Source organism: Hyla sarda, unplaced genomic scaffold (assembly GCF_029499605.1).
Source record: "Hyla sarda isolate aHylSar1 unplaced genomic scaffold, aHylSar1.hap1 scaffold_758, whole genome shotgun sequence".
NCBI lineage: Eukaryota > Metazoa > Chordata > Amphibia > Anura > Hylidae > Hyla > Hyla sarda.
Window position 1 is genome coordinate 145461 of NW_026610781.1, and position 25104 is coordinate 170564.

General features: G+C 46.6%; 1 protein-coding gene across 1 annotated transcript in view; it reads right to left on the reverse strand.

Moving 5' to 3' along the window:
• The window catches only part of STK36 (serine/threonine kinase 36), a gene marked incomplete at its 3' end in the record, with an annotated part of 143100 nt that extends 135674 nt beyond the window's left edge, over nt 1–7426 (reverse strand). The window contains 2 exon segments of the mRNA XM_056554499.1: nt 1723–1972; nt 7395–7426. Coding sequence (XP_056410474.1) covers nt 1723–1972; nt 7395–7411 — 267 coding nt within the window.
• Nucleotides 7427–25104: the final 17678 nt, after the last annotated feature.

Below are 25104 nucleotides of genomic sequence, written 5' to 3' on the forward strand. Positions count from 1 at the left end.
TATGAAACATGATCCCATAAGTCAGGGCAGGAGGAGGTCATCAGGGTATGAATAATTTATTACTATAAGACCTGATCCCATAAGTCAGGACAGGAGGAGGTCATCAGGGTATGAAGAATTTATTACTATAAGACCTGATCCAATAAGTCAGGGCAGGAAGAGGCCATCAGGGTATGAAGAATTTATTACTATAAGACCTGATCCCATAAGTCAGGGCAGGAGGAGGCCATCAGGGTATGAAGAATTTATTACTATAAGACCTTATCCCATAAGTCAGGGCAGAAGGAGGTCATCAGGGTATGAAGACTTTATTACTATAAGACCTAATCCCATAAGTCAGGGCAGGTGGAGGCCATCAGGGTATGAAGAATTTATTGCTATAAGACCTGATCCCATAAGTCAGGGCAGGAGGAGGCCATGAGGGTATGAAGAATTACTATGAGACCTGATCCAATAAGTCAGGGCAGGAGGAGGCCATAAAGGTGGGAAGAATGTATTACTATAAGACCTGATCCCATAAGTCAGTGCAGGAGGAGGCCATCAGGGTATGAAGAATTTATTACTAAAAGACCTGATCCCATAAGTCAGTACAGGAGGAGTCCATCAGGGTATGAAGAATTTATTACTGTAAGACCTGATCCCATAAGTCAGGGCAGGAGGAGGCCATCAGGGTATGAAGAATTTATTACTATAAGACCTGATCCAATAAGTCAGGGCAAGAGGAGGCCATCAGGGTATGAAGAATTTATTACTATAAGACCTGATCCAATAAGTCAGGACAGGAGGAGGCCATCAGGGTATGAAGAATTTATTACTATAAGACCTGATCCCATAAGTCAGTGCAGGAGGAGGCGTTCAGGGTATGAAGAATTAATTACTATAAGACCTGATCCAATAAGTCAGGGCAGGAGGAGGCCATCAGGGTATGAAGAATTAATTACTATAAGACCTGATCCAATAAGTCAGTGCAGGAGGAGGCATTCAGGGTATGAAGAATTAATTACTATAAGACCTGATCCAATAAGTCAGGGCAAGAGGAGGCCATCAGGGTATGAAGAATTTATTACTATAAGACCTGATCCCATAAGTCAGTACAGGAGGAGGCCATCAGGGTATGAAGAATGTATTACTATAAGACCTGATCCCATAAGTCAGTGTAGGAGGAGGCCATCAGGGTATGAAGAATTTATTACTATAAGACCTAATCCCATAAGTCAGTACAGGAGGAGGCCATCAGGGTATGAAGAATTTATTACTGTAAGACCTGATCCCATAAGTCAGGGCAGGAGGAGGCCATCAGGGTATGAAGAATTTATTACTATAAGACCTGATCCAATAAGTCAGGGCAAGAGGAGGCCATCAGGGTATGAAGAATTTATTACTATAAGACCTGATCCAATAAGTCAGGACAGGAGGAGGCCATCAGGGTATGAAGAATTTATTACTATAAGACCTGATCCCATAAGTCAGTGCAGGAGGAGGCGTTCAGGGTATGAAGAATTAATTACTATAAGACCTGATCCAATAAGTCAGGGCAGGAGGAGGCCATCAGGGTATGAAGAATTAATTACTATAAGACCTGATCCAATAAGTCAGTGCAGGAGGAGGCATTCAGGGTATGAAGAATTAATTACTATAAGACCTGATCCCATAAGACAATAATAGAAACCCCCTAACCTGGAAGGCAACAAGCGGCGGAGTATTTCCCCACATGGTTCCTACCTTTAGCTCAGCAGAGACCCCCCGAGGCCATCGCACCGGCTGCTGGGTGATGATGCTGACCAGCTGGAATATGCTGTGTGTGTAGAAAGGAGGCGTCCCCACCAGCAGCTCATAGACGATACAGCCCAGGGCCCAAAGGTCAGAGCGATGGTCGTATGGCCGCTCAAGGACCAGCTCAGGAGACATATACAGAGGGGTCCCTTTAATGGAGCGAACCATGAGCGTGTCCAGGCTCAGCTCTCGTGCAAACCTAGGCAAAGATGTATAAGAAAGAGTCTGAGGTAACAATGTACAGGAAATACAGAGAGAGTCTGAGGTAACAATGTACAGGAAATACAGAGCAAGTCTGAGGTAATAATGTACAGGAAATACAGAGAGAGTCTGAGGTAACAATGTACAGGAAATACAATAACGAGTCTGAGGTAATAATGTACAGGAAATACAGAGAGAGTCTGAGGTAACAATGTACAGGAAATACAGGAGCGAGTCTGAGGTAATAATGTACAGGAAATACAAGAACGAGTCTGAGGTAATAATGTACAGGAAATACAGAGAGTCTGAGGTAATAATGTACAGGAAATACAGAGAGTCTGAGGTAATAATGTACAGGAAATACAGAGAGAGTCTGAGGTAATAATGTACAGGAAATACAGAGAGTCTGAGGTAACAATGTACAGGAAATACAAAGCAAGTCTGAGGTAATAATGTACAGGAAATACAGAGAGTCTGAGGTAACAATGTACAGGAAATACAAGAACGAGTCTGAGGTAATAATGTACAGGAAATACAGAGAGAGTCTGAGGTAATAATGTACAGGAAATACAGAGAGAGTCTGAGGTAATAATGTACAGGAAATACAGAGAAAGTCTGAGGTAATAATGTACAGGAAATACAGGAGCGAGTCTGAGGTAATAAGGTACAGGAAATAAAGGAGCGAGTCTGAGGTAATAATGTACAGGAAATACAAGAACGAGTCTGAGGTAATAATGTACAGGAAATACAGAGAGAGTCTGAGGTAATAATGTACAGGAAATACAAGAATGAGTCTGAGGTAATAATGTACAGGAAATACAGAGAGAGTCTGAGGTAATAATGTACAGGAAATACAGGAGCGAGTCTGAGGTAACAATGTACAGGAAATACAGAGAGAGTCTGAGGTAATAATGTACAGGAAATACAGGAGCGAGTCTGAGGTAATAATGTACAGGAAATACAGAGAGAGTCTGAGGTAATAATGTACAGGAAATACAGAGAGTCTGAGGTAACAATGTACAGGAAATACAGGAGCGAGTCTGAGGTAATAATGTACAGGAAATACAGAGAGTCTGAGGTAATAATGTACAGGAAATACAGAGAGAGTCTGAGGTAATAATGTACAGGAAATACAGAGAGTCTGAGGTAATAATGTACAGGAAATACAAGAACGAGTCTGAGGTAATAATGTACAGGAAATACAGAGAGAGTCTGAGGTAATAATGTACAGGAAATACAGGAGCGAGTCTGAGGTAATAATGTACAGGAAATACAGAGAGTCTGAGGTAATAATGTACAGGAAATACAAGAACGAGTCTGAGGTAATGATGTACAGGAAATACAGAGAGAGTTTGAGGTAATAATGTACAGGAAATACAGAGAGAGTTTGAGGTAATAATGTACAGGAAATACAAGAACGAGTCTGAGGTAATAATGTACAGGAAATACAGAGAGTCTGAGGTAATAATGTACAGGAAATACAGAGAGTCTGAGGTAATAATGTACAGGAAATACAGAGAGTCTGAGGTAATAATGTACAGGAAATACAAGAACGAGTCTGAGGTAATAATGTACAGGAAATACAATCTTGTGAGTACTGTTTTAATTACTCTATTATGGCTAAAATAGACTTGAAAACATTATGGTTTAAGTTAGGTACAGAATATGAAACTAAGAACACGGAAATAGATGGTAAACTATTTGTAAATAAAGAGAAATGTAAGCTAGAAAATTTAGTACAATATCATGAACATGTTCTAACACATGCAAGTGATTTTGTATCTAAAAAAGATATGGCTGTACAATGTACTGGTGACGTAACAAGTCAGAGTCAAAAAGTGCTGATCTGGATACAGAGTCACAAAGAATGTTTACTACTCAGTGTAGTAGTAGAGACGAGGAAGCATATAGACGAGGCAGCATATAGACGAGGCAGCATATAGACGAGGCAGCATATAGACGAGGCAGCATATAGACGAGGCAGCATATAGACGAGGCAGCATATAGACGAGGCAGCATATAGACGAGGCAGCATATAGACGAGGCAGCATATAGACGAGGAAGCATATAGACGAGGAAGCATATAGACGAGGCAGCATATAGACGAGGAAGCATATAGACGAGGCAGCATATAGACGAGGAAGCATATGTTAAAAGTAGTGATTCTACTGGAATAGACATTTAATAAGAAATGACATGTAGCAAGGAATGCAGAGGTCTTTGAATCACATAGCCAAAACTGGTTTAACCAATAAACAAATCAATAAATTGCTAAGACAAAGGCTTCCTGTAGATATATGGAGAATCATAGCGTTAAATCACAATGTCCAAGGAGAAGAATGGTTGGAATGTGATGACGTGGACAGATTGACCATGTTGTGTACAGGTGTCAATGTAGACATTCCAACCATGGATATGTTAACATAAAATCGGCAAAAAGCAATTTGTATTCAATTACATGAGCAGTTTTGAGCGAATGTTCAAGGTGCCCATGGGAAAAAACGCAGCAATAGACAAGATTCCATCTATGATAACTACATTTATTAAAAAGTTTTACTTTCCTGGATAAACTAATATTAGCCATAGCATCAAAAAAATCAACTTTAATAGAAGCCGCTAAAATAATTGATTTTGCCAGGAAGCAACAAAAGAAAGGAGAATTATCGAAAAAAGGGTTGTCAGGCTTCTACAGTATCGCAGCATTCCAACATTTAGCAGGAGAACACTAAGCAGACAAAACCAGTTACAAAGACAGAGTCAGTAAGAGACACTAGACAAATGAGACACTAGACAAATGAGACACTAGACAAATGAGACACTAGACAAATGAGACGCTAGACAAATGAGACGCTAGACAAATGAGACGCTAGACAAATGAGACGCTAGACAAATGAGACGCTAGACAAATGAGACACTAGGCAAATTAGATGCTAGACAAATGAGACACTAGACAAATGAGACACTAGACAAATGAGACACATGAGACACTAGACAAATGAGACGCTAGACAAATGAGACGCTAGACAAATGAGACACATGAGACACTAGACAAATGAGACACATGAGACACTAGACAAATGAGACATGAGACACTAGACAAATGAGACACTAGACAAATGAGACATGAGACACTAGACAAATGAGACACATGAGACACTAGACAAATGAGACACATGAGACACTAGACAAATGAGACACATGAGACACTAGACAAATGAGACACATGAGACACTAGACAAATGAGACACATGAGACACTAGACAAATGAGACACATGAGACACTAGACAAATGAGACACTAGACAAATGAGACACTAGACAAATGAGACGCTAGACAAATGAGACGCTAGACAAATGAGACGCTAGACAAATGAGACACTAGACAAATGAGACACATGAGACACTAGACAAATGAGACATGAGACACTAGACAAATGAGACATGAGACACTAGACAAATGAGACATGAGACACTAGACAAATGAGACACATGAGACACTAGACAAATGAGACACATGAGACACTAGACAAATGAGACACATGAGACACTAGACAAATGAGACACTAGACAAATGAGACACATGAGACACTAGACAAATCAGACACATGAGACACTAGACAAATCAGACACATGAGACACTAGACAAATCAGACACAGGAGACACTAGACAAATCAGACACGAGACACTAGACAAATCAGACACATGAGACACTAGACAAATCAGACACATGAGACACTAGACAAATCAGACACATGAGACACTAGACAAATCAGACACATGAGACACTAGACAAATGAGACACTAGACAAATGAGACACATGAGACACTAGACAAATGAGACACATGAGACACTAGACAAATGAGACACATGAGATACTAGACAAATCAGACACTAGACAAATGAGACACATGAGACACTAGACAAATCAGACACATGAGACACTAGACAAATGAGACACATGAGACACTAGACAAATCAGACACTAGACAAATGAGACACATGAGACACTAGACAAATGAGACACATGAGACACTAGACAAATGAGACACATGAGACACTAGACAAATGAGACACTAGACAAATGAGACACATGAGACACTAGACAAATGAGACACTAGACAAATGAGACACATGAGATACTAGACAAATCAGACACTAGACGAATGAGACACATGAGACACTAGACAAATCAGACACATGAGACACTAGACAAATGAGACACATGAGACACTAGACAAATCAGACACATGAGACACTAGACAAATCAGACACAGGAGACATTAGACAAATCAGACACATGAGACACTAGACAAATCAGACACATGAGACACTAGACAAATGAGACACTAGACAAATGAGACACATGAGACACTAGACAAATGAGACACTAGACAAATGAGACACATGAGATACTAGACAAATCAGACACTAGACGAATGAGACACATGAGACACTAGACAAATGAGACACATGAGACACTAGACAAATCAGACACATGAGACACTAGACAAATCAGACACATGAGACACTAGACAAATCAGACACATGAGACACTAGACAAATCAGACACATGAGACACTAGACAAATCAGACACATGAGACACTAGACAAATCAGACACATGAGACACTAGACAAATCAGACACATGAGACACTAGACAAATCAGACACATGAGACACTAGACAAATCAGACACATGAGACACTAGACAAATCAGACACATGAGACACTAGACAAATCAGACACATGAGACACTAGACAAATCAGACACATGAGACACTAGACAAATCAGACACATGAGACACTAGACAAATCAGACACAGGAGACACTAGACAAATCAGACACATGAGACACTAGACAAATCAGACACATGAGACACTAGACAAATCAGACACATGAGACACTAGACAAATCAGACACATGAGACACTAGACAAATCAGACACAGGAGACACTAGACAAATCAGACACATGAGACACTAGACAAATCAGACACATGAGACACTAGACAAATCAGACACATGAGACACTAGACAAATCAGACACATGAGACACTAGACAAATCAGACACAGGAGACACTAGACAAATCAGACACATGAGACACTAGACAAATCAGACACATGAGACACTAGACAAATCAGACACATGAGACACTAGACAAATCAGACACATGAGACACTAGACAAATCAGACACATGAGACACTAGACAAATCAGACACAAGCCATGGGAGAAAACCTTAGTTCAGAAGGCTTCAACACATAATGAAAATAGTAAGGCACTGCCAAAAGAAAATGTAACCCCAACATTGTCTAAAAATAATTACAAAAATCAAGATGCAATCTATGAACAGCGTAGAAAAATATTGCATGTAAATATTAAGCCATATAATAATGAAATAACTAATGTTAAAAGTATACCAATACGAGTAACACATAGTAGCAAAGTGTCAGATGAGAAGGTTGAAGGCATTCAGTCTGCACCGTCCAAGCAGAACTCCGCTGTTAGTGTAGCTAAGGCAGAGAAAAGGGACTCTACAGCAAGTATGGTAAATTAGGGGCCTCGGCTTATATTCAGGTCGGCTTATACTCGAGTATATACGGTATGGTAAATTGCTACAAAAGTTCACAGAAAAAATAGAGCATAATGAACGTACAGGTTTGATTGGATTGTTTAATACTTTTCTTATGAAAGAAGTGATTAAACCAGAGATAGCATTAAATAATCTTCGGTATAGATGAAATGGTAAATGATTTTTGGCTAGTATAATGGATTTTGGCAATATGTAACAAAATGTTAGTTATGTTATATGTTAGTGAGGGATTAATGTTATAGGTCTTTACTCTTTGCTACATTTTGATGGTAAAGGTAAAGATATACAGTGACCCCCCCGACCTACGATGGCCCCGACATACGATGCTTTTGTATGTTGGGGCCGTTGCATAAACGGCTATCCTGCAGCGCTGACTGCTTCAGCTTCCCCCGGATAGCCGTTTACAGTGCCCCGTGTGCTCCGGTGATGGTCTCCTACCTGTCCTCGGGGCTCCGGAGCGTCCTTTTCGGAATCCCCTCCATCACTGGCGCTCTCCATCGTTGTCATCACGTCGCCACGCATGCCGTCCCGTCAGGGGGACAGACAGGGCAATCTGTCACAAAGACCGGGATCGCCGAACAGTGTGTTGTCTGCCTGGCGCACGAATTCGGCACATCGCGGATTGGGTTGACAGGTTGTTGGGCGGGGCTGGAGAGGACCCAGCAGTCATGGTACATATTGGCACCAATGACAAAGTAAGAGGTAGGTGGAGTGTCCTTAAAAATGATTTCAGGGACTTAGGCCGCAAGCTTAAGGCAAGGACCTCCAAGGTAGTATTTTCTGAAATACTACCAGTACCACGAGCCACACCAGAGAGGCAGCGGGAGATCAGGGAGGTAAACAAGTGGCTCAGAAGCTGGTGTAGGAAGGAAGGGTTTGGGTTCATGGAGAACTGGGCTGACTTCGCTGTCGGTTACCGGCTCTACCGTAGGGACGGGCTGCACCTCAATGGGGAGGGTGCAGCTTTGCTTGGGGAGAAGATGGCTAGAAGGGTGGAGGAGTGTTTAAACTAGGGACTTGGGGGGAGGCAACCTACAGCAAAGAGGGGGAAGATAGTGTAGATAGAGAGGGGGGAATTATAAATGTACCTGGGGGTGGAGCGGAGGGAGGGGTTAGAATAGCTAATAGGAATAGGCTTCATAGGAAAATAAAACTTACACCCTTGAATCCCATTAACCCCAATAACATAAAGGATGGAAATGTAAAGTGTATGTTCACAAATGCCAGAAGCCTAGCAAATAAAATGGGGGAGCTTGAGGCCTTGATACTGGAGGAACATATTGATATAGTTGGGGTCACTGAGACATGGCTGGTGATATAATTGGGGTCACTGAGACATGGCTTGTGATATAGTTGGGGTCACTGAGACATGGCTGGTGATATAGTTGGGGTCACTGAGACATGGCTGGTGATATAGTTGGGGTCACTGAGACATGGCTGGTGATATAGTTGGGGTCACTGAGACATGGCTGGTGATATAGTTGGGGTCACTGAGACATGGCTGGGGATATAGTTGGGGTCACTGAGACATGGCTGGTTATATAGTTGGGGTCACTGAGACATGGCTGGTGATATAGTTGGGGTCACTGAGACATGGCTGGACTCCTCGCATGACTGGGCTGTCAATCTGCAGGGGTTTACATTGTTTCGCAAGGATAGAATGAACAGAAAAGGTGGTGGAGTCTGTCTGTATGTAAGAAGTGGTATGAAAGTCAGTGTGAACGATGCCATAGTGTGTGATGATTCTGAGGAGGTGGAATCACTGTGGGTAGAATTACAAAAGGAGGGAAATACTGAAAAAATAATATTTGGTGTAATCTACAGACCCCCTAATATCACTGAAGAGATAGAAGGTCGGCTGTATAAACAAATAGAGAGGCCGCCCGGGCAGGTACAGTGGTAATAATGGGAGATTATAACTATCCAGATATAGATTGGGGTCCGGGGTTGGCTAAAACTACAAAGGGGCGACAATTCCTAAATTTATTGCAGGATAATTTTATGGGCCAGTTTGTGGAGGGCCCAACAAGAAGTGATGCCTTGTGGGATCTGATCATTTCCAACAACGCAGAGCTGGTTGGTAATGTAACTGTGAGGGAAAACCTTGGTAATAGCGACCACAATATAGTTACTTTTCACTTAAAATGTAGAAAACAAAGACAGACGGGGAAGGCAAAAACATATAACTTTAAAAAGGCAAATTTCCCTGGGCTGAGAGCTGCACTACAGGACATAGACTGGGGGAGGGGTTCTCAAATACTGATACAGAAGGTAAATGGGACATCTTTAAATCAACTCTAAATAACTATACAGCTAAATATATACCAAAGGGGAACAAATATAAACCATTAAAACTAAATCCTACATGGCTGACACATGATGTTAAAAGAGCAACAAACAACAAAAAAATAGCCTTCAAAAAATACAAATCTGATGGGTCAGCGATAACATTTATACAGTACAAAGAGCTTAATAAAATCTGTAAAAATGTAATAAAAACAGCAAAAATTCTAAACGAGAGACAGGTGGCCAAAGAAAGCAAAACTAATCCTAAATATTTTTTTAGATATATAAATGCAAAAAAACCAAGGACAGAGCATGTAGGACCCCTTAATAATGATAATGGGGAGGTTGTCACGGGTGATCAAGAGAAGGCAGAGCTACTGAATGGGTTCTTTAGTTCTGTATACACTATGGAAGAAGGAGCTGACATTGGCCAGGTCAGTGCTGGTAACACATCATGTACAGGTCAGTGCTGGTAACACATCATGTACAGGTCAGTGCTGGTAACACATCATGTACAGGTCAGTGCTGGTAACACATCATGTACAGGTCAGTGCTGGTAACACATCATGTACAGGTCAGTGCTGGTACCACATCATGTACAGGTCAGTGCTGGTAACACATCATGTATAGGTCAGTGCTGGTAACACATCATGTAATGTACTGAACTGGCTTAATGTAGAGATGGTACAAGGTAAGTTAAGTAAAGTAAATGTAAGCAAATCTCCAGGGCCGGATGGACTACACCCAAGAGTTCTTAGAGAGGTAAGTTCAGTAATATCTGTACCCTTGTTCATGATATTTAGAGATTCTCTGGTGTCTGGTATTGTGCCAAGGGACTGGCGCAAGGCGAATGTGGTGCCAATCTTCAAAAAGGGCTCTAGGTCTTCCCCAGGAAACTATAGACCGGTAAGTCTAACGTGCATTGTGGGTAAATTGTTTGAAGGACTTATAAGGGATTACATACAGGAATACATAGGGGATAATTGTATTATAAGTGATAGCCAGCATGGGTTTACTAAGGATAGAAGGTGTCACCAATCTAATCTGCTTTTATGAAGAGGTGAGTAGAAGCCTTGACAGAGGAATGGCTGTGGATATAGAGGGGGGCTGTGTATATAGAGGGGGCTGTGTATATAGTGGGGGGGCTGTGGATATAGAGGGGGGGCTGTGTATATAGAGGGGGGCTGTGTATATAGAGGGGGGCTGTGTATATAGAGGGGGGCTGTGTATATAGAGGGGGGCTGTGTATATAGTGGGGGGGCTGTGTATATAGTGGGGGGGCTGTGGATATAGAGGGGGGCTATGTATATAGAGGGGGGCTGTGTATATAGTGGGGGGGCTGTGTATATAGTGGGGGCTGTGTATATAGTGGGGGGCCTGTGTATATAGAGGGGGGGCTGTGTATATAGAGGGGGGCCTGTGTATATAGTGGGGGGCTGTGTATATAGTGGGGGGCTGTGTATATAGAGGGGGGCCTGTGTATATAGAGGGGGGGCTGTGTATATAGAGGGGGGCTCTGTATATAGAGGGGGGCTGTGTATATAGTGGGGGGGCTGTGTATATAGTGGGGGGGCTGTGTATATAGTGGGGGGCTGTGTATATAGAGGGGGGGGCTGTGTATATAGAGGGGGGGCTGTGTATATAGAGGGGGGGCTGTGTATATAGAGGGGGGCTGTGTATATAGAGGGGGGCTGTGGATATAGAGGGGGGCTGTGTATATAGAGGGGGGCTGTGTATATAGAGGGGGGCTGTGTATATAGAGGGGGGGCTGTGTATATAGAGGGGGGCTGTGTATATAGTGGGGGGGCTGTGTATATAGTGGGGGGCTGTGTATATAGAGGGGGGCTGTGTATATAGAGGGGGGCTGTGTATATAGAGGGGGGCTGTGTATATAGAGGGGGGCTGTGTATATAGTGGGGGGGCTGTGTATATAGAGGGGGGCTGTGTATATAGTGGGGGGGGCTGTGTATATAGAGGGGGGCTGTGTATATAGAGGGGAGCTCTGTATATAGAGGGGGGCTGTGTATATAGAGGGGAGCTCTGTATATAGAGGGGGGCTGTGTATATAGAGGGGGGGGCTCTGTATATAGAGGAATGGCTGTGTATATAGTGTCTCTGGATTTTCCCTAAAGCATTTGATACTGTCCCTCATAGACGTCTGACAGGTAAGTTAAGGTCTTTGGGTTTGGAATCTTTAGTTGTAACTGGATTGAACACTGATCATGGATCGTACCCAGAGAGTGGGGGTCAATGATTCGTACTCTGATTGGTCCCCGGTTATTAGTGGTGACCCCAAGGTTCAGTACTGGGCCCGCTGCTGTATAATTTATTTATCAATGATATAGAGGATGGTAATAACAGCTCTGTATATAGAGGGGGGGGCTGTGTATATAGAGGGGGGCTGTGTATATAGAGGGGGGGCTGTGTATATAGAGGGGGGCTCTGTATATAGAGGGGGGGCTCTGTATATAGAGGGGGGCTGTGTATATAGAGGGGGGGGGCTGTGTATATAGAGGGGGGGGCTGTGTATATATAGGGGGGCTGTGTATATATAGAGGGGGGGCTGTGTATATAGAGGGGGGGCTGTGTATATATAGTGGGGGGCTGTGTATATAGAGGGGGGGCTGTGTATATAGAGGGGGGCTGTGTATATAGAGGGGGGGCTGTGTATATAGAGGGGGGGCTGTGTATATAGAGGGGGGGCTGTGTATATAGAGGGGGGGCTGTGTATATATAGAGGGGGGCTGTGTATATAGAGGGGGGGCTGTGTATATAGAGGGGGGGCTGTGTATATAGAGGGGGGGGCTGTGTATATAGAGGGGGGCCTGTGTATATAGAGGAGGTGCATATGTTACAAGATGACTTGGATAGACTAAGTGTCTCGGCCTCCACTTGGCAAATGAGGTTCAATGTGGATAAATGTAAAGTTCTGCATCTGGGTACTAATAACCTGCAGCATCGTATGTCTTAGGGGGGCTGTGTATATAGAGGGGGGCTGTGTATATAGAGGGGGGCTGTGTATATAGAGGGGGGCTGTGTATATAGAGGGGGGGCTGTGGATATAGTGGGGGGGCTGTGGATATAGTGGGGGGGCTGTGTATATAGAGGGGGGGCTGTGTATATAGAGGGGGGGCTGTGTATATAGAGGGGGGGCTGTGTATATAGAGGGGGGCTGTGTATATAGAGGGGGGCTGTGTATATAGAGGGGGCTGTGTATATATAGAGGGGGGCTGTGTATATAGAGGGGGCTGTGTATATATAGAGGGGGGCTGTGTATATAGAGGGGGGCTGTGTATATAGAGGGGGGGCTGTGTATATATAGAGGGGGGCTGTGTATATAGGGGGGGGCTGTGTATATAGAGGGGGGGGCTGTGTATATAGAGGGGGGGCTGACAGGTAAGTTAAGGTCTTTGGGTTTGGAATCTTTAGTTGTAACTGGATTGAACACTGATCATGGATCGTACCCAGAGAGTGGGGGTCAATGATTCGTACTCTGATTGGTCCCCGGTAATTAGTGGTGACCCCAAGGTTCAGTACTGGGCCCGCTGCTGTATAATTTATTTATCAATGATATAGAGGATGGTATTAACAGCTCTGTATATAGAGGGGGGGCTGTGTATATAGAGGGGGGGGGCTGTGTATATAGAGGGGGGGGCTGTGTATATATAGGGGGGCTGTGTATATATAGAGGGGGGGCTGTGTATATAGAGGGGGGGCTGTGTATATATAGTGGGGGGCTGTGTATATAGAGGGGGGGCTGTGTATATAGAGGGGGGCTGTGTATATAGAGGGGGGGCTGTGTATATAGAGGGGGGGCTGTGTATATAGAGGGGGGGCTGTGTATATAGAGGGGGGGCTGTGTATATATAGAGGGGGGCTGTGTATATAGAGGGGGGGCTGTGTATAGAGGGGGGGCTGTGTATATAGAGGGGGGCTGTGTATATAGAGGGGGGCTGTGTATATAGAGGGGGGGGCTGTGTATATAGAGGGGGGCCTGTGTATATAGAGGAGGTGCATATGTTACAAGATGACTTGGATAGACTAAGTGTCTCGGCCTCCACTTGGTAAATGAGGTTCAATGTGGATAAATGTAAAGTTCTGCATCTGGGTACTAATAACCTGCAGCGTCGTATGTCTTAGGGGGGCTGTGTATATAGAGGGGGGCTGTGTATATAGAGGGGGGCTGTGTATATAGAGGGGGGCTGTGTATATAGAGGGGGGGCTGTGTATATAGAAGGGGGGCTGTGTATATAGAGGGGGGGCTGTGTATATAGAGGGGGCTGTGTATATAGAGGGGGGCTGTGTATATAGAGGGGGGCTGTGTATATAGAGGGGGGCTGTGTATATAGAGGGGGGGCTGTGGATATAGTGGGGGGGCTGTGTATATAGTGGGGGGGCTGTGTATATAGAGGGGGGGCTGTGTATATAGAGGGGGGCTGTGTATATAGAGGGGGGCTGTGTATATAGAGGGGGCTGTGTATATATAGAGGGGGGCTGTGTATATAGAGGGGGCTGTGTATATATAGAGGGGGGCTGTGTATATAGAGGGGGGCTGTGTATATAGAGGGGGGGCTGTGTATATATAGAGGGGGGCTGTGTATATAGGGGGGGGCTGTGTATATAGAGGGGGGGGCTGTGTATATAGAGGGGGGGCTGTGTATATAGAGGAATGGCTGTGTATATATAGAGGGGGGGCTGTGTATATAGAAGGGGGCTGTGTATATAGAGGGGGGGCTGTGTATATAGAGGGGTGCTGTGTATATAGAGGGAGGGCTGTGTATATAGAGGGGGAGGGCTGTGTATATAGAGGGGGGCTGTGTATATAGAGGGGGAGGGCTGTGTATATAGAGGAATGGCTGTGTATATAGAGGGGGGCTGTGTATATAGAGGGGGGCTGTGTATATAGAGGGGGGGGCTGTGTATATAGAGGGGGGCTGTGTATATAGAGGGGGGGCTGTGTATATAGAGGGGGGCTGTGTATATAGAGGGGGGGCTGTGTATATAGAGGGGGGCTGTATAAATAGAGGGGGGCTGTGTATATAGAGGGGGGCTGTGTATACTAATAACCTGCAGCATCGTATGTCTTAGGGGGGCTGTGTATATAGAGGGGGGCTGTGTATATAGAGGGGGGCTGTGTATATAGAGGGGGGGCTGTGGATATAGTGGGGGGGCTGTGTATATAGTGGGGGGGCTGTGTATATAGAGGGGGGGCTGTGTATATAGAGGGGGGCTGTGTATATAGAGGGGGGCTGTGTATATAGAGGGGGCTGTGTATATAGAGGGGGGCTGTGTATATAGAGGGGGGGCTGTGTATATAGAAGGGGGGCTGTGTATATAGAGGGGGGGCTGTGTATATAGAGGGGGCTGTGTATATAGAGGGGGGCTGTGTATATAGAGGGGGGCTGTGTATATAGAGGGGGGCTGTGTATATAGAGGGGGGGCTGTGGATATAGTGGGGGGGCTGTGTATATAGTGGGGGGGCTGTGTATATAGAGGGGGGGCTGTGTATATAGAGGGGGGCTGTGTATATAGAGGGGGGCTGTGTATATAGAGGGGGCTGTGTATATATAGAGGGGGGCTGTGTATATAGAGGGGGCTGTGTATATATAGAGGGGGGCTGTGTATATAGAGGGGGGCTGTGTATATAGAGGGGGGGCTGTGTATATATAGAGGGGGGCTGTGTATATAGGGGGGGGCTGTGTATATAGAGGGGGGGGCTGTGTATATAGAGGGGGGGCTGTGTATATAGAGGAATGGCTGTGTATATATAGAGGGGGGGCTGTGTATATAGAAGGGGGCTGTGTATATAGAGGGGGGGCTGTGTATATAGAGGGGTGCTGTGTATATAGAGGGAGGGCTGTGTATATAGAGGGGGAGGGCTGTGTATATAGAGGGGGGCTGTGTATATAGAGGGGGAGGGCTGTGTATATAGAGGAATGGCTGTGTATATAGAGGGGGGCTGTGTATATAGAGGGGGGCTGTGTATATAGAGGGGGGGGCTGTGTATATAGAGGGGGGCTGTGTATATAGAGGGGGGGCTGTGTATATAGAGGGGGGCTGTGTATATAGAGGGGGGGCTGTGTATATAGAGGGGGGCTGTATAAATAGAGGGGGGCTGTGTATATAGAGGGGGGCTGTGTATACTAATAACCTGCAGCATCGTATGTCTTAGGGGGGCTGTGTATATAGAGGGGGGCTGTGTATATAGAGGGGGGCTGTGTATATAGAGGGGGGGCTGTGGATATAGTGGGGGGGCTGTGTATATAGTGGGGGGGCTGTGTATATAGAGGGGGGGCTGTGTATATAGAGGGGGGCTGTGTATATAGAGGGGGGCTGTGTATATAGAGGGGGCTGTGTATATATAGAGGGGGGCTGTGTATATAGAGGGGGGCTGTGTATATAGAGGGGGGGCTGTGTATATATAGAGGGGGGCTGTGTATATAGGGGGGGGCTGTGTATATAGAGGGGGGGGCTGTGTATATAGAGGGGGGGGCTGTGTATATAGAGGGGGGGCTGTGTATATAGAGGAATGGCTGTGTATATATAGAGGGGGGGCTGTGTATATAGAAGGGGGCTGTGTATATAGAGGGGGAGGGCTGTGTATATAGAGGAATGGCTGTGTATATAGAGGGGGGCTGTGTATATAGAGGGGGGCTGTGTATATAGAGGGGGGGGCTGTGTATATAGAGGGGGGCTGTGTATATAGAGGGGGGGCTGTGTATATAGAGGGGGGCTGTGTATATAGAGGGGGGGCTGTGTATATAGAGGGGGGCTGTATAAATAGAGGGGGGCTGTGTATATAGAGGGGGGCTGTGTATACTAATAACCTGCAGCATCGTATGTCTTAGGGGGGCTGTGTATATAGAGGGGGGCTGTGTATATAGAGGGGGGCTGTGTATATAGAGGGGGGCTGTGTATATAGAGGGGGGGCTGTGGATATAGTGGGGGGGCTGTGTATATAGTGGGGGGGCTGTGTATATAGAGGGGGGGCTGTGTATATAGAGGGGGGCTGTGTATATAGAGGGGGGCTGTGTATATAGAGGGGGCTGTGTATATATAGAGGGGGGCTGTGTATATAGAGGGGGGCTGTGTATATAGAGGGGGGGCTGTGGATATAGAGGGGGGGCTGTGTATATAGAGGGGGCTGTGTATATATAGAGGGGGGCTGTGTATATAGGGGGGGCTGTGTATATAGAGGGGGGGGCTGTGTATATAGAGGGGGGGGCTGTGTATATAGAGGGGGGGCTGTGTATATAGAGGAATGGCTGTGTATATATAGAGGGGGGGCTGTGTATATAGAAGGGGGCTGTGTATATAGAGGGGGAGGGCTGTGTATATAGAGGAATGGCTGTGTATATAGAGGGGGGCTGTGTATATAGAGGGGGGCTGTGTATATAGAGGGGGGGCTGTGTATATAGAGGGGGGCTGTGTATATAGAGGGGGGGCTGTGTATATAGAGGGGGGCTGTGTATATAGAGGGGGGGCTGTGTATATAGAGGGGGGCTGTATAAATAGAGGGGGGCTGTGTATATAGAGGGGGGCTGTGTATATAGAGGGGGGCTGTGTATATAGAGGGGGGCTGTGTATATAGAGGAGGGGCTGTGTATATAGAGGGGGGGCTGTGTATATAGGGGGGGGGGCTGTGTATATAGAGGGGGGCTGTATATATAGAGGGGGGCTGTGTATATAGAGGGGGGGCTGTGTATACTAATAACCTGCAGCGTCATATGTCTTAGGGGGGCTGTGTATATAGAGGGGGGCTGTGTATATAGAGGGGGGGCTGTGTATACTAATAACCTGCAGCGTCATATGTCTTAGGGGGGCTGTATATATAGAGGGGGGCTGTGTATATAGGGGGGGCTGTGTATATAGAGGGGGGGCTGTGTATATAGAGGGGGGCTGTGTATATAGAGGGGGGGCTGTGTATATAGAGGGGGGGCTGTGTATATAGAGGGGGGGCTGTGTATATAGAGGGGGGGGCTGTGTATATAGAGGGGGGGGCTGTGTATATAGAGGGGGGGCTGTGTATATAGAGGGGGGGCTGTGTATATAGAGGGGGGCTGTGTATATAGAGGGGGGCTGTGTATATAGAGGAGGGGCTGTGTATATAGAGGGGGGGCTGTGTATATAGGGGGGGGGGCTGTGTATATAGAGGGGGGCTGTATATATAGAGGGGGGCTGTGTATATAGAGGGGGGGCTGTGTATACTAATAACCTGCAGCGTCATATGTCTTAGGGGGGCTGTGTATATAGAGGGGGGCTGTGTATATAGAGGGGGGGCTGTGTATACTAATAACCTGCAGCGTCATATGTCTTAGGGGGGCTGTATATATAGAGGGGGGCTGTGTATATAGGGGGGGGCTGTGTATATAGAGGGGGGCTGTGTATATAGAGGGGGGCTGTGTATATAGAGGGGGGCTGTGTATATAGAGGGGGGGCTGTGTATATAGAGGGGGGGCTGTGTATATAGAGGGGGGCTGTGTATACTAATAACCTGCAGCATCGTATGTCTTAGGGGGGATTAAACTGGCAGAGTCACTGGTAGAGAAGGATCTGGGGGACTTGTAGATCACAGACTACAGAATAGCACAATGTCAGGCTGCTGCTTCCAAGGCCGGCAGGATATTGTCATGTATAAAAAGAGGCCTGGACTCCAGGGACAGGGACATAATACTCCCCCTTTATAAAGCATTGGTACAGTCTATAGTGTATAATACTCCCCCTTTATAAAGCATTGGTACAGTCTATAGTGTATAATACTCCCCCTTTATAAAGCATTGGTACAGTCTATAGTGTATAATACTCCCCCTTTATAAAACATTGGTACAGTCTATAGTGTATAATACTCCCCCATTATAAAGCATTGGTACAGTCTATAGTGTATAATACTCCCCCTTTATAAAGCATTGGTACAGTCTATAGTGTATAATACTCCCCATTTATAAAGCATTGGTACAGTCTATAGTGTATAATACTCCCCCATTATAAAGCATTGGTACAGTCTATAGTGTATAATACTCCCCCTTTATAAAGCATTGGTACAGTCTATAGTGTATAATACTCCCCCATTATAAAGCATTGGTACAGTCTATAGTGTATAATACCCCCCTTTATAAAGCATTGGTACAGTCTATAGTGTATAATACTCCCCCTTTATAAATCATTGGTACAGTCTATAGTGTATAATACTCCCCCATTATAAAGCATTGGTACAGTCTATAGTGTATAATACTCCCCCTTTATAAAGCATTGGTACAGTCTATAGTGTATAATACTCCCCATTTATAAAGCATTGGTACAGTCTATAGTGTATAATACTCCCCCATTATAAAGCATTGGTACAGTCTATAGTGTATAATACTCCCCCTTTATAAAGCATTGGTACAGTCTATAGTGTATAATACTCCCCCATTATAAAGCATTGGTACAGTCTATAGTGTATAATACTCCCCCTTTATAAAGCATTGGTACAGTCTATAGTGTATAATACTCCCCCTTTATAAAGCATTGGTACAGTCTATAGTGTATAATACTCCCCCTTTATAAAGCATTGGTACAGTCTATAGTGTATAATACCCCCCTTTATAAAGCATTGGTACAGTCTATAGTGTATAATACTCCCCCTTTATAAAGCATTGGTACAGTCTATAGTGTATAATACTCCCCCTTTATAAATCATTGGTACAGTCTATAGTGTATAATACTCCCCCTTTATAAAGCATTGGTACAGTCTATAGTGTATAATACTCCCCCATTATAAAGCATTGGTACGGCCTCACCTGGAATATGCTGCTCAGTTTTGGGCACCTGTCCATAAAAGGGACACTGCGGAGCTGGAAAGGGTGCAGAGACGCGCGACTAAACTAATATGGGGCCTGGAACATCTTAGCTATGAGGAGCGATTAAAGGAGTTACAATTGTTTAGTCTTGAGAAGAGACGTATAAGGGGGGATATGATAAACGTATATAAGTATATAAATGGCCCATACAAAAAATATGGAGAAAAACTGTTCCAGGTTAAACCCCCCCAAAGGACGAGGGGGCACTCCCTCCGTCTGGAGAAGAAAAGGTTTAGTCTCAAGGGGCGACACGCCTTCTTTACCGTGAGGACTGTGAATTTATGGAACAGTCTACCTCAGGAACTGGTCACAGCAGGAACAATTAACAGCTTTAAAACAGGATTAGATACATTCCTGGAACAAAATAACATTAATGCTTATGAAGAAATATAAAATCTCTTCCCTTCCCCAATATCGCGCCACACCCCCTACCCCTTAATTCCCTGGTTGAACTTGATGGACATATGTCTTTTTTCGAACGTACTAACTATGTAACTATGTAACTATGTAACTATGCAATAGGAGTGGCGTACGTAGTGACGTGATGACGGCGATGTGAGAGCGACGATCGCGGGCAGCAGAGACGTTCCGGAGTGGCAGGGACATCACAGGGACGCGGCGACAGCGATGGAGGGTGACATCCAGGGCAGCGGTGACGGGTCCGGAGCGGTGGGGACAGGTGAGTACAACTTCCTATTCTTTACATTGAACGGATCCCTCAACATACGATGGTTTCAACAAACGATGGTTCATTTGGAACGGATTCCCATCGTATGTTGAGGGACCACTGTGTATAATTTCTATAGAGTAAAACCGATTAGATGTATATCTGTTTATGAGATATATATGTGTGTGTAGATATATATATATATATGCATATACATTATTAATAAGATAGAGAAAGATCATGTGGTTTTGAAACAGCTGCAGGGTCATAGTTTGGAGACCACTGTCATATGCAATGGAATTAAAGTTTACAGCATAAATATGTAACTAATGGGATCTGATTTTATCTTTTTAGAAGCAGATATTTCCCAAGGATGTCCGGTTCACAGAGAAAATTAATGACAAGAGCTAATCACTAGGGATGTCCCGATACCATTTTATTAAGACCGAGTACGAGTACCGATACTTTAATTCTAGTGCTCGCCGATACCAATTACGAGTACTTATATTTTACATGGAATCTGACCCCCAGAGTGACGCGGTTTCTGGCGCTGTTTACCGTATAATATGTGGGGTCCTTGTTGTGTATAATGGAGGCGGCTGCTGTAGGATGAGCCAAGATTTCTCTCTTCTCCATTGGACAGAACAGGGAATTTGCATTTTGGTGACACCGATGACCACATGATGAGTAGCGGGAGAAACCGGGTCACCTGACCTATCTACCTATAAATTCAAGTTAGTGCAGGTGACTCTGCTGTAAGATTGTCTGTAATAGTAGGTAGTATCCCCCTGCAGACATTAGCAGCAGCCCCCCCTGTAGACAGCAGCCCCCCTTGTAGACATAAGTAGCAGCCCCCCCTGTAGACAGCAGCCCCCCTTGTAGACATAAGTAGCAGCCCCCCCCTGTAGACATAAGTAGTAGCCCCCCCCTTGTAGACATAAGTAGCAGCCCCCCCTGTAGACATAAGTAGCAGCCCCCCCTGCAGACATTAGCAGCAGCCCCCCCTGTAGACAGCAGCCCCCCTTGTAGACATAAGTAGCAGCCCCCCCTGTAGACAGCAGCCCCCCTTGTAGACATAAGTAGCAGCCCCCCCTGTAGACATAAGTAGTAGCCCCCCCTTGTAGACATAAGTAGCAGCCCCCCCTGTAGACATAAGTAGCAGCCCCCCTGCAGACATTAGCAGCAGCCCCCCTGTAGACAGCAGCCCCCCCTTGTAGACATAAGTAGCAGCCCCCCCTGTAGACAGCAGCCCCCCTTGTAGACATAAGTAGCAGCCCCCCCTGTAGACATAAGTAGTAGCCCCCCCTTGTAGACATAAGTAGCAGCCCCCCCTGTAGACATAAGTAGCAGCCCCCCCTGTAGACATAAGTAGCAGCCTCCCTTGTAGACATAAGTAGCAGCCCCCCCTGTAGACATAAGTAGCAGCCCCCCTGTAGACATAAGTAGCAGCCCCCCCTGTAGACATAAGTAGCAGCCCCCCCTGTAGACATAAGTAGCAGCCCCCCCTGTAGACATAAGTAGCAGCCCCCCCTGTAGACATAAGTAGCAGCCCCCCCTGTAGACATAAGTAGCAGCCCCCCTGTAGACATAAGTAGCAGCCCCCCTTGTAGACATAAGTAGCAGCCCCCCCTTGTAGACATAAGTAGCAGCCCCCCCACTTGTAGACATAAGTAGCAGCCCCCCTGTAGACATAAGTAGCAGCCCCCCTGTAGACATAAGTAGCAGCCCCCCCTTGTAGACATAAGTAGCAGCCCCCCCTGTAGACATAAGTAGCAGCCCCCCTGTAGACATAAGTAGCAGCCCCCCCTGTAGACATAAGTAGCAGCCCCCCTTGTATACATAAGTAGCAGCCCCCCCTGTAGACATAAGTAGCAGCCCCCCCTGTAGACATAAGTAGCAGCCCCCCCTTGTAGACATAAGTAGCAGCCCCCCCTTGTAGACATAAGTAGCAGCCCCCCCTGTAGACATAAGTAGCAGCCCCCCCTGTAGACATAAGTAGCAGCCCCCCCTTGTAGACATAAGTAGCAGCCCCCCCTTGTATACATAAGTAGCAGCCCCCCCTGTAGACATAAGTAGCAGCCCCCCCTGTAGACATAAGTAGCAGCCCCCCTTGTAGACATAAGTAGCAGCCCCCCCTTGTAGACATAAGTAGCAGCCCCCCCTGTAGACATAAGTAGCAGCCCCCCCTTGTAGACATAAGTAGCAGCCCCTCCTTGTAGACATAAGTAGCAGCCCCCCCACTTGTAGACATAAGTAGCAGCCCCCCTGTAGACATAAGTAGCAGCCCCCCCTTGTAGACATAAGTAGCAGCCCCCCCCTTGTAGACATAAGTAGCAGCCCCCCCCTGTAGACATAAGTAGCAGCCCCCCTGTAGACATAAGTAGCAGCCTCCCCTTGTAGACATAAGTAGCAGCCCCCCCCTGTAGACATAAGTAGCAGCCCCCCCTGTAGACATAAGTAGCAGCCCCCCCTTGTAGACATAAGTAGCAGCCCCCCCTGTAGACATAAGTAGCAGCCCCCCCTGTAGACATAAGTAGCAGCCCCCCCTGTAGACATAAGTAGCAGCCCCCCCTGTAGACATAAGTAGCAGCCCCCCCTTGTAGACATAAGTAGCAAGCCCCCCCTGTAGACATAAGTAGCAGCCCCCCCTTGTAGACATAAGTAGCAGCCCCCCCTTGTAGACATAAGTAGCAGCCCCCCCCTGTAGACATAAGTAGCAGCCCCCCCTGTAGACATAAGTAGCAGCCCCCCCTTGTAGACATAAGTAGCAGCCCCCCCTTGTAGACATAAGTAGCAGCCCCCCCCTGTAGACATAAGTAGCAGCCCCCCCTGTAGACATAAGTAGCAGCCCCCCCTTGTAGACATAAGTAGCAGCCCCCCCTGTAGACATAAGTAGCAGCCCCCCCTGTAGACATAAGTAGCAGCCCCCCCCTTGTAGACATAAGTAGCAGCCCCCCCTGTAGACATAAGTAGCAGCCCCCCCTGTAGACATAAGTAGCAGCCCCCCCTGTAGACATAAGTAGCAGCCCCCCCTGTAGACATAAGTAGCAGCCCCCCCTTGTAGACATAAGTAGCAGCCCCCCCTGTAGACATAAGTAGCAGCCCCCCTGTAGACATAAGTAGCAGCCCCCCCTGTAGACATAAGTAGCAGCCCCCCCTGTAGACATAAGTAGCAGCCCCCCCCTGTAGACATAAGTAGCAGCCCCCCCTGTAGACATAAGTAGCAGCCCCCCCTGTAGACATAAGTAGCAGCCCCCCCTGTAGACATAAGTAGCAGCCCCCCCTGTAGACATAAGTAGCAGCCCCCCCCTGTAGACATAAGTAGCAGCCCCCCCTGTAGACATAAGTAGCAGCCCCCCCTGTAGACATAAGTAGCAGCCCCCCCCTGTAGACATAAGTAGCAGCCCCCCCTGTAGACATAAGTAGCAGCCCCCTAAGCCCCCCTGTAGACATAAGTAGCAGCCCCCCCTGTAGACATAAGTAGCAGCCCCCCCCTGTAGACATAAGTAGCAGCCCCCCCTGTAGACATAAGTAGCAGCCCCCCCTGTAGACATAAGTAGCAGCCCCCCCTGTAGACATAAGTAGCAGCCCCCCCTGTAGACATAAGTAGCAGCCCCCCCCTGTAGACATAAGTAGCAGCCCCCCCTGTAGACATAAGTAGCAGCCCCCCCTGTAGACATAAGTAGCAGCCCCCCCTGTAGACATAAGTAGCAGCCCCCCCTGTAGACATAAGTAGCAGCCCCCCCTGTAGACATAAGTAGCAGCCCCCCCTGTAGACATAAGTAGCAGCCCCCCCTGTAGACATAAGTAGCAGCCCCCCCCTGTAGACATAAGTAGCAGCCCCCCCTGTAGACATAAGTAGCAGCCCCCCCCTGTAGACATAAGTAGCAGCCCCCCCTTGTAGACATAAGTAGCAGCCCCCCCCTGTAGACATAAGTAGCAGCCCCCCCCTGTAGACATAAGTAGCAGCCCCCCCCTGTAGACATAAGTAGCAGCCCCCCCTGTAGACATAAGTAGCAGCCCCCCCTGTAGACATAAGTAGCAGCCCCCCCTGTAGACATAAGTAGCAGCCCCCCCCTGTAGACATAAGTAGCAGCCCCCCCTGTAGACATAAGTAGCAGCCCCCCCTGTAGACATAAGTAGCAGCCCCCCCTGTAGACATAAGTAGCAGCCCCCCCTGTAGACATAAGTAGCAGCCCCCCCTGTAGACATAAGTAGCAGCCCCCCCTGTAGACATAAGTAGCAGCCCCCCCCTGTAGACATAAGTAGCAGCCCCCCCCTGTAGACATAAGTAGCAGCCCCCCCTTGTAGACATAAGTAGCAGCCCCCCCCTGTAGACATAAGTAGCAGCCCCCCCTGTAGACATAAGTAGCAGCCCCCCCTGTAGACATAAGTAGCAGCCCCCCCTGTAGACATAAGTAGCAGCCCCCCCCTGTAGACATAAGTAGCAGCCCCCCCCTGTAGACATAAGTAGCAGCCCCCCCCTGTAGACATAAGTAGCAGCCCCCCCTTGTAGACATAAGTAGCAGCCCCCCCCTGTAGACATAAGTAGCAGCCCCCCCTGTAGACATAAGTAGCAGCCCCCCCTGTAGACATAAGTAGCAGCCCCCCTGTAGAGCATAAGTAGCAGCCCCCCCTGTAGACATAAGTAGCAGCCCCCCCTTGTAGACATAAGTAGCAGCCCCCCCTGTAGACATAAAGTAGCAGCCCCCCTGTAGACATAAGTAGCAGCCCCCCTGTAGACA